The sequence below is a fragment of the Pithys albifrons genome, chromosome 6, assembly GCF_047495875.1.
Source record: "Pithys albifrons albifrons isolate INPA30051 chromosome 6, PitAlb_v1, whole genome shotgun sequence".
Taxonomy (NCBI): domain Eukaryota; kingdom Metazoa; phylum Chordata; class Aves; order Passeriformes; family Thamnophilidae; genus Pithys; species Pithys albifrons.
The window spans coordinates 42,806,613-42,819,131 of record NC_092463.1 but is presented as its reverse complement, the minus strand read 5'-3'; the positions used below and the strand labels follow the sequence as shown (position 1 = coordinate 42,819,131).

Sequence of the window (12,519 nt, the reverse complement as noted above, 5' to 3'; positions counted from 1 at the left end):
TCGGCTTCTTGTTAAATATGCTGATGTTTTAAAGTAACTTGTTAATTAACTGGAGATGCTTTATGTATGAAAGGAACGACAAATAATAAATCAGTCTGAAGTGAATTAGGTAAATTTTGTGTTCTTCTGTTTTCCTCCTTACTTTTTGGAAGCAAATCTTGAAAGACAGTGGTGCCATACATCAGCAGTGAGCTGAACTTTGTCTGAACATGCTTAAACTTCTCATGCAAGTGAAACAGGGACAAATTCTTATTAGGTTATTTTCCTTGGTAATAGTAATCCTCTTGAAACTCAGAAGAAAACACAATTTAATTGTTAACTAATAACTGAAGAAGTGCAAAAATAGCACTGTTGAGCTCCAACAAACAGCAAGGACTATGCCGTAGGAGATTTGTTTTCTATAGCACATGCTACAGTACAGTTGTGAGAGGAGGTATGTGAAGAGCTCTACAAACATTTTTGTGTTGGAAAGCACATCAGATTTTGCCAGTGATTGTCACCTGAAATACAGACCTTCACGTATACATACAGGAGTATAATTCTCGGAAAAAAGAAAGCAGTGATTTTTTTTTTTAAAGGGAAGGTATTCTTTTAGTAAACGAAAAAATATGTTTTGCTTATAAAAAAAAAGTTGGGTAGATACAAAAAAAGGGGTAAGTGCCTTAAGTGTCAGCTTTATAACCACTGGTGGTTTGAGCTTGCAGAGTTAAGCTAGCGAAGATGACTTAAGATACAAAATCAGCAAGTCCAAAGCAAATTAAAGGTCAAGACAGGGAAAATGTGAATAATGTATTGTAAAGTGTATTAAACTTTTTAGGCCTGCTCTGTTCCCATTCTGAAAAGAAGCATTGTTTTTCCACTTTTGCAGTAGGAAATTTTACTGGATTCTGTTTTATTTCAGTGGCACTGTATTAGTGCTGCAATTGTGCCTTAGCACAATAAATACAATATATTCCCTTTCCAAAAATGTATGATGTAACTGTAAATTCCTTACAAGCAGTGGAATCTACATGTAAAGGGGGTCAAATAGTAGAGGGTACCCAAAAGAAAGATAAGATTAGTGATACAGATGATCTAATCTGACAGCCATTGTACACTTAGCTGTAGGACAATTTTTGAAGGGTGAAATAACAGAAATTAAAGGTGGCACGAAATGCAGCACAGTTTTGGCAAAAGAAGACTCTGCTAGACTAATTTGTTACCTTATGTTTCATTGTGATGCCGTGAGTGACCCCCCAGCCAAAGCACAACTCGAAGCCAAGTTATTGTAGGGTAAGATAAAAAGTAAAGGTCCTTTAATATCACAGGCCTACGGCCTACAGAAATACATGATGACATGCATGTGCCCCAGTTCTTGTTTCCATGGCTTTTATAATAAGATCCCTCCAATCATTGCTTTACACATTTCTCAGTCCAGCCCTGGTTCCACCCCTGGTCCAACCGCTGGAATTGGGTCTGGGGTCGTCAAGACCCTCTGTCTTCATCAGCTCCTCTTCCTCGGGCACACAAAGGTCTCTTGGAGCTCATCCAGTTCTGACTTCTGGGTCACTCTGACCTGTGTTTATGTTTCATTCTGTAGGCCTTCTGATATCCTTCAGCTCTTTACCTTGGAAAGGAGTCTAAACAAGATTAATTAACTAAAGGAATTTGAGCTCCCTGTTCTGGGACAGGGGTAGTGATAGAAAGGCATTAAACTTAAACTGTTAGAAATATTAACCCTCTAAAATCTACAACTACTGTGTTCCTAAAATCTACAAAATGTGAAAATCAGAACAAAAACACCTTCGGCATCAATTGTGAGGAAATTGATACTGTACCATGTAGGGAAATTATGTAAAATGGAAAAAATTCAATTAATTGCATTGTCAGGTGACTTTGGAATGCACTGACAGATAATAGGTTGAAAGAGAATGTACTGTTGAAAAGAATGCTGTAAACTCGAGTTTTTCAAGACTGTTGGAATTCTTTCCTTAGTGACACTTGTGAAAAATTAGAATGGTGAGAAAATGACAAAAAACTGATGGTCTGCATTGATGGAGAGGAGGATTGGAATACCCATGTACCAACAAAATGAATCAAAACTGAGATTAAAAGAATTAAATTTTGTGATGCAAATAGAAAGTAATCACAATTTATTCTGGAAGAGTTCATCAGTTCACTGGTGTGTTGATAGTCAGAGCAGTGGTCAGCAGCAGAATGAGTATATGTGATGTGGCTGAGAAAATAGAAAAAAGACTGTCCTAGAAAGTATTACAGTATGGGTTTCCTGTGTGTGTAGGAAATATTACTGTCTAAGCACATGGCCTTAGTAAGACCTTATTTGGAGCCCAACTATTACCCACATTCAGATTAAATGGATTCAAACAGATGGATGGAACAGATGTGGTAAAGGACCACATGGATGTTAAAAGGAATAGAGAGGCTTAACGGAAAGGCACAGAAGTGACAATTACACTGGTTTTGTGTAGGGAAGGAAAATAATTATGTGAGCTCAAGATTAAAAAAGCAAAACAAATGCATGTAAAGGCGATAATGCGTAGAGTTTGCCGGAAATTGCTGGAAGAGCTCTAACTATCAGACCAATGATATTCTGGAGCAGTTTCAAATGAGAAGGAAGTTTAAATTTCTTTTAAAATGAAGTTGGATATATCCAGATAAGTGTTGAGTTCTGTGTAGTATTGGGGAATTTGACTCAGGAATCCTCGATATCCCCTCACCTCATTCTGCATTCTCATGTATCAGTAAAATGGATTTTGATATTGCTTTGTTCATTTACAGTGGGTCCATTTTGAAAGTGCTGCTGGTTTTTGTCATCTTAATTTCCTTTTCCTTTAATTAATTATCTTCTTTGAGCACCTTAATAGAAGCAAAGTAGTTTGGTTGTATTTGCTGTGAACAGTGCACATGGATACCATGGCTGAAGGTGTATTCATGCAGTGCTACCTGACTTCTCACCCCTGGATGGGCTGCTTGTGGAAGTCTTCATGGAACAATTCTTAGGAAGGTATTTAAATGAAAAACTCAAAGTCATCTAGGACAAGACAATATTACATTCCAAAAATGTATGTATAATCAACTTCCTTAGATGTTACTTGAGACTATGTGTCTTTTGCTTTTTTTCCCTTTTGGACTCTTTAAGTTTTTACATTACAGCACTTAGTGCAGCACTGAAGAATTGAGGGAAGAACCTAATGACTAAAGAACATTACTTTTCAGCAAGACTGCCATCCTCTAGGCAGACAATTTATGTTTTTACTTTGCATTTTTGCTATTTGGGAAATCACCACAAAGCAAGGAGTTAAGCAATCACTGCTCAGCCATCCATTTTAATTTTATTTTTCAGTCCACAGCTGTACCAGGTTATTCAAAGAGAAATTATATGTTTTAAGAAGGTAACTTCCCTTTCAGTGGTCAATAGAAAACTAAGTGATAGAATCAATCTAATCATCAATTTATGCATTAAATGCTACCAGTGGCTCTTTCAGTAGTAACTGAAGCAAAGGAGTGAATGGTTTATAAGTATTAAACTTCCTTCATATGCCTAGAGGTGAACAAGTTGTGAAAATGGAAGGCTCATTTGGTATGAGACAGCATGAAATACTTGGAAGGCAGAAAATAAGTATGTATTATTTCTAAATGGTTTCTTGCACATCTTTTTGCTGTAATGTGGGATTTTGGCTACAGATTGAATCTTGAGGCTTACAGGGCAGAAGTGTTACCATAAAGTGGTTGTGTGAGTATGGAATTAAACACATTTGGTTGTTGTTTAACCCAGATTCCTGGAAAATATTTCTCTTCCATCATGAGACTGATTCTGTAAAGAAAATCATTCCTATTCACAGCAGACCTTTTGGAATTGGAAGGAAGTCATGGACTTTTCCATTGAAATGGTGGGAATACAGTATTGAGTCTTCAGCAAAGTAAAATTTGCTGACCTGATTTGCCGGTGTCATCCTACAAGGCTTTCTGCTGCAAAAAAGGCACTTCCACTGGTGTCACCAGTTTCTCGTTCTATTGTGCTGCATTGTGCCTCTTGAAATAGTACTGATTGGAGGAGCAAATTCATGGAAGTAAGAAGCATTCATGGGACAAGGTTGATAATGACATTGGTGTGATTCAATAGCAAAAGCCAAACAGCTTATATTTTAATAATAAAAATTAGGTGTCCTAAAAGTAGGACAACTCCATTCTCTGGCTGGTTTTATATAAACAAGCCTAGGAGGAATATGTACACGTGTATACTCACATATGTGTATATACACATAAACCTGCTTTCCTGTATGTGCTGGCTAATGAGTAAAAGTAATAGGCGATCAATATATAGAAGAATTGGGAATTTACACACTGAACAAAATCAAAGTAAGCCAGAGCTTGGTTTTGGTAGCAGTAGACTGGAAAAGAAATGGTTCACTGCAGCCTGCAGTAGCATTTTTTGGGTTGTTTTGTTGTTGGTGGTGGTGGTTTTAATTATTATTTGTAGGAATGTTTTGGCATCAGGTCATTGCTGCTGTAAATCTTCAGAATTCCACTGATGTCTACAGAGGGATAGTGTTTTATATCCCCTGAATAGATGACCTTCTGGGTGAAAACATGTTGTCTTTGGTCTTACATTGTTTTCAAACAATATTGGTTTTGAAATGTCACCTTTAATGGTTAAAACTAATGCTAAGACTCTTCAGGAAGTCTGGAAGCTGGACATTTTAAAGAAGTGTGGAGAATTTGAAATAAAAAATACAGATGCATAATTGGATGTTTAAGATAGATAGGAAACTGGGATTATTGGTTTTGTTTGTTTTTTTGTTTTTTTGCTATCAGCTTTTGCCCATGGTAGGGTCCTAATTGAACTTTTTACCATCACATTTCCTCTAGGAGTGACACATTCTGCTTAACAGGCATTCTTCAAAACATAATTCTTGTTTGGGAGTGGCCAAGACAAAGTCTCCTACAAGTACCAGGTTATGGCAGGGACACCAGAACTGTCTGGCAAGTAAATCTTTAAAGGAGAGATATAAGATTTTCTAAAAAGGAGGGGAAAGGTGAAGTAGTTATGTGAAAGAGAGGAAATGTCACATGATTCCTGTCCCTTGTATATGAACCAGTTAGGCAGACTCTGGAGACAGTAGATGTGGTGGAGCAGAGTGGAGGGGGAGCTATAGACACAATCTCACATTCAATATGCTCCACAAAAGGATGCTGTGAAAGAGTTGAGTGTATATAATACAGTGCAGTGGATGAATAGTGGTGGGTTATAGATGAGACAGAGGTTTACTAACAAACGTAGCCCATCATCTGCATCTGAAACTGAATATATCATGCAGTGTGAGACTGAGTGTTGGCAGTCATGTGAGGGACATGCATTCCTGAACTTTTTTCATTTCATGCGGACAATTATCTGTATCACTTATCTACAGTTATGAAACTAGGTAGAAGAAACATCAAGGATTAAACAATAAGCACACAGTATTTCACTTCTACAGATGATATTTTCAGCTCAAAATCAATACATTTCAGTGGGCTGTAGGATTGAAGAAGGTCAATCCCCTGTTGCCATGGCCATATTATGTCTCTCAAGTAAACACATGCTGCACTTGGATTTGTAGCATGCACAGCTAGTAGAAAATCTTTTTGAGTAGTACTTGATTTCCAGTGTTACTGGTGATTCAAAAAAGACAAACCCCTTTTTATATGCATGTCCTACTCAAGCCTTTCCTTGGTTTGCATGAGAGGATCTGGAGCTACCCATTGTAATCACTTCTGAAAATTCTAAATGGGGAATGGCAACAAAAAGAGGAATTTTGATATTTTACAGGAGACTCACCTGTTAATCCATAGTAGGTAAAAGTGAAAAAAAACAGTACAAAGTACTAGATGTTTGTAGTGCCATGTGTATGGTTTCTTGTTCATAAGGGAAGCTGAACAGATCTTCCCATAAAGAACTGTGTACATCTTCATGGCACGTTAAATTTACAAGCTATAGACTCAACTAGTTAACATGCCAACTACCGTCTGGCTTTAAGTTCTGTTTATCTTCCATTGCAACATTTTCCTGGAGTGTTTTGTTTTTGAGAAATCTGGGACTTTATTCCCTGAAACAGAAGAACATGTTGGTGATGCCCGAAGTCTGTTTAAGAAACAAGGAGTGTGTATCTGTTACACAGTGTGGTAACCTAAAATGCCTGAATGACTCAATTTCAGAGCTAAGATGTGTTTCAAAGCTGCCTTGTGTTTGCAGGTCCCTGCCCTTCTCACAGAAATTGTAGTCAAAAGTGTGCAATTGCAGGATGAGTGACAGACCAATCAAAATTTGTGCTTACTTGCTTATTCATTATGGCACTTAATGTTACCAGTTCCATCCCTTTTTCTCAGCTGGCTGCTCTCTGGTTCATTTGCTCCTTTGAGCTCTGCAGAGCAGGGATAGTCAGCCCTTCTCTGGTTTTTCAGTACCTGGTGACATGGGTGCCCCTTTTCAAAAGTGCTGAGGTGCCTTGCATTGGGCCCACAGGAATACTGTAGGGCTGACATCAAGAGCCAGCTGGCTGTTGCTGGCAAGGCCCAGGTCTGAAACATGGATCCCCAATCACCTGCTTAATGTGTAGCTCGCCAGGAGGGAAGAGAGTTACATAAATACCAGAGTTGCCCAAATACACTGCTTTAACATATGCTTAAAATTTATGCACAGGATGGGGCTGAGAATGTCTGCCCCAGCCCCTCCAGTCCCACTACCTTTCCCTCATATCATTGCAGCTGATGGAAAACCAGTTACTAGGAAGAAATTTGCTGAGGGTGGTGAGACTGTGGAGCAGGTTGCCAAGAGAAGTTGTGGATGACCCATCTCTATGAGTCTTCAAGGCCAGGTTGGATGGGGCTCTGAGCAACCTGCTCTGGTGAAAGGTGTCCATGCCCACAGCAGAGGGTTTGGAAGTTGATCATCTAGAAGGTCCCTTCCAGCCCAAACCATTCTGTGGTTCTGTGATAAGATGATTGATTCTATGATTCTATGTGCTGTGCAACAGCTTCAACCAAGATCACCTCACCCAGCATACACTGGTGCCATGGTGTTAAAACACTTTGCTGCCTTTTCAGGCAGAGGAGAGAAAACTGAGTTTTCCTGGGTGAGTGCTAAATAGTATATGGACTCAGAGGGGTACCATGGCCCCTGCAAAGAGTTGGACTAGGTGCCTTAGGAAAGGCTGAGGAGCCCAAATTTCATTTCAAGGTATCTTGTCTCACCCCAGTGTTAGGATCAACTCAGCAGTGGATGAGGTGCCTTGAGATATTTATTGGTATGTCTAACTGGTTCTTGTAGTCATCTTCTTTTAACAGGACAGATAATGAAGATTATGCTCTTATGTATTCTAATTTTGGCCTTCAGCGTGTTCTGGGGCAGGGTGCTGTAATTTGGGGGTGTGGATTTAGGCAAAGGCACACTGCAGTGCTCAGCACCACAACAGCCAGGCCCTTTACTGAGTCTGGCCTCACATCAGTAACTGTGAGTATTGATAAGAGAGGCATGAGAGCAGAATGACTGCACAGGAGGGAGAGCTGCTCTTGACTTGCTAGAGTGAAAAACATATTTGTAAAGGGATAAAATTAGTGCTGAGTACAAGAATGCCATTTAATGAAACAAATGACTATGCTTCTCCTCAGTAGCAGGAAAAACACGTGACACATCACAGATAACCAGCAGTTCCCCCATCCTGCTCTCAGGATCACTGCAGAGCAGATGGCACTGCTGGCTGAGCTAGGCAGACTGGGGGGAGGAGTGGATTCCAGGCGCTGAGGCCTCCCAGGTGCTAAGCTCCCCATGCCACATGCCTCGCTGTCCACAGGACAGTGAGTGGCTGTCTTTGGTTGTCATCTGTGGACTTGCAGTAAAAGGTGTCTTCCTGAGGTACTGAGAGAGCAGGGCAGGAGGGAGCATGTATGTGTGAGACATGGAAATGTGGTCTTACTGCGATGTATGATTGCTCATGAGGTATTTGTAGCAGCACTGTAAAAGAAAAACTTCATAATAAAATCAAACATTTCTTCTTATTGGATGCTCTTTTATCCCCTGTTCATGGTGTTTTATTGCTCCTGTGCTATATTTTTTTCTTTGTCTCCTTTTGATGTATTCCTCTCTGTAGTTCTACATCCTCATTTTTAGTTAATTGTTGCATTTTTTACTCACACATCTTTACTCCTTTAGCTTCTCTGAATACTTTTCTTTTGTCTCTTCTGTGATCTGCCATACAGCTTGGCCACCTTCCATATGATGGAGCAATGTAGCTAAGTTGTGGGTTGACTTAGGCTTGCATCACTGCCCTGACCCAGATTGCATCTGCAGTCATCTGGAACCGACTACATGCCTGAACTGGTAAAAGACGCTGTGGAAATACAGATCTCTGGGGCCTCGGCAAGGTATCTTCACATACGTGTGTATGTGTGTTGATCTGTGAGTACATTCAAAATGCCTGTCTGTTCCTTCAGCTCAGCTGTCTGGGTGCTGCTTTGGGATTTCCAGGAGCTTATGGCAAATGGGAAGAGACCTGCAAAGCTCATGGGAATACTGGAATTAACCCTGAAAAGGGGAATATGCCTGTTGTTCATAAATGTCTGACACCCATAAGCAAGAGATCGAAAACCCCTCACTTGACCTTTGTATAATTCTTTTCCTTACAGTGAGTCCATTTCCCTGCTTGTGACTCATCTTCTAAATGTAGACTGTAAGCTTCTCAGAGGACTGCCTTTCCCTCTGAACAGAGCAGCATATAAAATAGGAACACTATTACTTTTTAATACAAAAAAAGACTAGAGAACTACCTTGCTATATCTGTGCTTCTCTGTCGATGGATTTATCATTTCCCCTGAAAGAACAACAGGGTAGGTTCTGTCCTGACCCACAAGAAGGTTGTTCAGACAAGAGGCCTCAGGAGCAGCACAACAGCGGTGCAGTGGGGAGTAGATGTTATAATAAAAGCTGGATAGGCTCTGAAAACAAATCTTTCATAGCACCCGTGTCCTTCCTTCCCTGCTTCTGACCCATTTGTAATTGGTAACTACAGTGTGGCTTACATGACTGTCCAGTAGGAAGCTGCCTGCTCCCTTCAGCAGGTGACCCAACACCCGTCTCCTTTCATCCAGCCTCTACATACACTGTCCAGCTGCCCAGTCCACTTCTGTTCTCAGCACTTGGTGTCTCTGGTGATCATACTGATACCTTCCATCCTTCACTTCAGCTCTTGTGTTGTCTTTGACTTGTAGTAGATCTCTTACTAGGGCCAAACTGGTACCTTTTCTCTTTTCAGATGCTTTTGCTATATCCTATCTCTTCATCGCCTGGTCCTCTGGAAGACAAAAGAGTGAGAATCAGTGGTGTGTCATTTATCCCGCAAAGAGATTGAGAACTACTTTGACAGCCATCAGAAGAAAACAGTGTGATGTGGTCACAGTTCTAACTATTTACTATTACACTATGATCCCACTGAGGAGTGATATTTGAACCTCCCTCTGATTACCTCTGTTCATTTCTCTTACTGTAACAACATTGTTTCTTTCCAACACACCAGTGTTTATGCAAAAATGCAAAGATTGTTCATGCAGATTAAAGTAAATTAGGAAATTAAGGAAAAGCTGGTATGAAACAAGAGGAAAATAGTCCCAGCATTTTGCACTTGTAATCAAAGGCCTATCTTTGGAGGGAGTTATGTTGAATACACACTTGGTGAGGTCTATGAAGATTTTCCTTGTATAATGGCAGGACTTAGCCCTAGCATATCACACTATTCTAAGACTGGTGTCTGGGAAAAATGCGAGAAAAACACTGAGAGCTGCATTCTCTGCAGTGTCACAATTGCCCAATTGAGTGACTAACAAACAAAAGCAAAAAAACCCCACAACAAACCAGGGAGCTCAATCACCATGAGGATGGATTCCTCCTGTTGAGAAATTGAACAAAATCTAGTGATTTTCCTGCCTGTTAGATCTGGTATCACAGTATAACTGCTGTATGATAAAGATTAATTTCTAAAAATCAACTGTAAACCTATAGGTCAGGCAATAAGACAGGGACCTGACACATTTTTCATTGCAAAGTGTATGATTGTTTCATGCCTTTAATTTACATCACTGCAGAATGTGTGTTGTTGCATCCAATGAAATTGGAACCCCACTATGAATTTAATTGTTTTCCATGAATAGATTATGAACAGAAGCCTTTGATTTCTACTAATTATGTATCGTTGTGTGAAAAGCTGTTTTGTGTATATATATATTTAATAACAGGAAATGTAACAAACATTTATTTGTATGAAATTAATAAAAGGGATGAAACTATCAAAGCATGTTTTCATTTTATTTCTTTGTTCTTGTTTCCTGTAGCATAGATGAAAGGTCGTTAAGTTCAATCTCATATATCTCAGGACACTCAGTTCTTTGTATCAGGCAGTTGGTGTCATACAAAAGCATCTTGTTTCTAAATGAGATCTTGAGGCTGTAAGTCCTTGTAACTGCAATCAGAAGGCACCATGATCAGATTGGGGCCTCAAAGTGGTGCAAAAGTCAGAGTACTACTTACCTGTTGCACTTAGGGTGGCACCTTACATAAGATCTTTCCAAACTCTGTCAAATATAATCCCTGCATTGAGAAGCTTGTGCTCTGTGGACACTGAGCAGACAAAGGTTAGGAAACATGGAACGGGACATGGAGGGAGAAATTGCAGAGCACTTGTAAACCCATTCAGTTCAGAGTAAGCAGTCTGCAGGAATGGGATCTCTAATGGGAAGCCAGATCCATAAGCTGCTGGGGTTTGGCAAGTGACCTCCTGGAGGAGATCACGGTTTGCTGAAAGTAATGTAAAGGAGTGGATGAAGGGAACTGGCACATGGCTGCAGCCTGGCAGCAGTGCTTTAGCAGAGGCAAGGGTGGCGTGGGAAGCTGGAAGTTCCTGAAAACTGGCTGATGAAAAAGCTACATGTAGAGAGCCATGAACTCAGATGCCACCGCTTGAGTGGCTCTGGCAGCAGCTGAGAAACAGCAAGAGAGAGCAATGTAATAAAATCTGTGGATTAGGAAGATCAGCTCCATGACTGTTTTGGATTCAGATGGGATTTTTGGTGGGTATCTGGGAAGGCTGAAGCAGGCTCTCCCAGGTGTCAGGGCAGCATGGAAAGAGGATGAAGTCCGAAGCAGAGTGGTGCTTTGATACAGCTTGGAGATCTTCAGCAGTAATGGCTGGATTTGGGTATGACTTGTTTGCCAGTGCAGGGGAGAAAGGAAAGGCAACATCAAATCTACGCCCTATGCTACCTGTCAATGTCTCAGGTGTATGCTCCAATAAACCTCATCGAGAGAAGGTTTCTTACTGCTTGAAATGAGGTCATTGTCAAAGAAATGGTATAAAAGGTTTGTTTTCTAGAAAATGATTTTGACACTGAGAGTTGCAAGAGGCCCCCTTTAAACAGTGGTCCACTTCACCTCCACTGGACTTCTCTGGCATTTTGGTTTACTCACACATTGCACCAAGACACCATCTGCCCTTTCAGGCAGTACATCTCAACTATGAGCTACTTCAGGCCTTCAGCCTCCCACAGCCTCCCCTGTCCCACCTCCTTCCTGCTCCAGGCTTCCTCCTGTGAGGGCAGGAGAAGCCCAGGGCCCACGACGTACCAGGGTACAGCTGGCACGGCCCTGGCGGATGGCTGGAGGTAGGTCAGAAGGCAACATAGCTTTGTGCTCTTCGCCGCCCCCATGGAAAGAGCCAGCGACCGTGTGTGTGCACAGCCCTTCCGAGTCCAGCTGTTCCCGACCCACCGCGTGTGGGGCTGTGGGAGCAAGGTCGTGTCAAATGGGCAGGTGAAGGGCAGCGGGGAAGAGCAAGTCCAGGCATGGGGCAGCAAATGGTCAGCTCAGGGGAAATGTCTCAGGAGGCCTCCGCTGCCCCTGGAACTTGCCGTGGGAGGCAGACCGAGGCCGATTAGACGGGAGAGCGCTGTGGTGCCCGGGCCCGCTCTCCCCGGTGCCGAGTTGCCTGGATCGCCCCATGCCATGCCGAGCCGATCCCAGCGCGGGGCCGCCCCGGGGGAGAGAGCAGTGCAGAGCTGGGGGGGAAGGGAACCCACGCACATATTCGGGTGCCAGACGGAGCCTGAGCATTTTATGAATGGGCTCATATGACGTCACTGGGGCGGGAAGAAAGGGCTCGTTTCTCACCAATCCTGCGATGTCTTCGTGCAGCGAGGCCAATCGGAGCGCGGTAGCAGGTGACGGCCATCCTCGCCGGCCAATGGCGGCAGAGGAGCGGTGCCGACCACGTGGGCCGCAGGCCGCAAGTAGTACGGGGGCGTGTGGCCGCGCGCTGCCGCCCCTCCTCCGCGGCGCGGCGGGTCGGGCGGCCCCGGGGCGGGCGGGCCCGGCCGCGTTGCCGGGTTACCCGGGGGCTGAGCGGCCCCTCCGCCAATCGCGGCGGGGCGGGGGCGGGCGCCGTGACGGCTGCGGGGCGGCGGTGGCCGGGAGGGCTCAGTCCGGCCGCGGCAACCTCC

General features: G+C 42.6%; 1 protein-coding gene and 1 long non-coding RNA gene across 4 annotated transcripts in view; both read left to right on the top strand.

Moving 5' to 3' along the window:
- Positions 1-10,308, top strand: part of LOC139673267 (uncharacterized) — a 77,307-nt gene extending 66,999 nt beyond the window's left edge. For all 3 annotated transcript variants that reach the window (XR_011698085.1, XR_011698086.1, XR_011698084.1), the window contains exons 4-5: positions 8,236-8,400; positions 9,288-10,308. This is a non-coding gene — a long non-coding RNA (uncharacterized lncRNA). The remainder of the gene's footprint in view (positions 1-8,235; positions 8,401-9,287) is intronic.
- Positions 10,309-12,263: 1,955 nt separating this feature from the next.
- HSD17B12 (hydroxysteroid 17-beta dehydrogenase 12) overlaps positions 12,264-12,519 on the top strand; it is an 83,180-nt gene continuing 82,924 nt past the window's right edge. Inside the window, 2 exon segments of the mRNA XM_071558636.1 lie at positions 12,264-12,340; positions 12,342-12,517. Coding sequence (XP_071414737.1) covers positions 12,264-12,340; positions 12,342-12,517 — 253 coding nt within the window.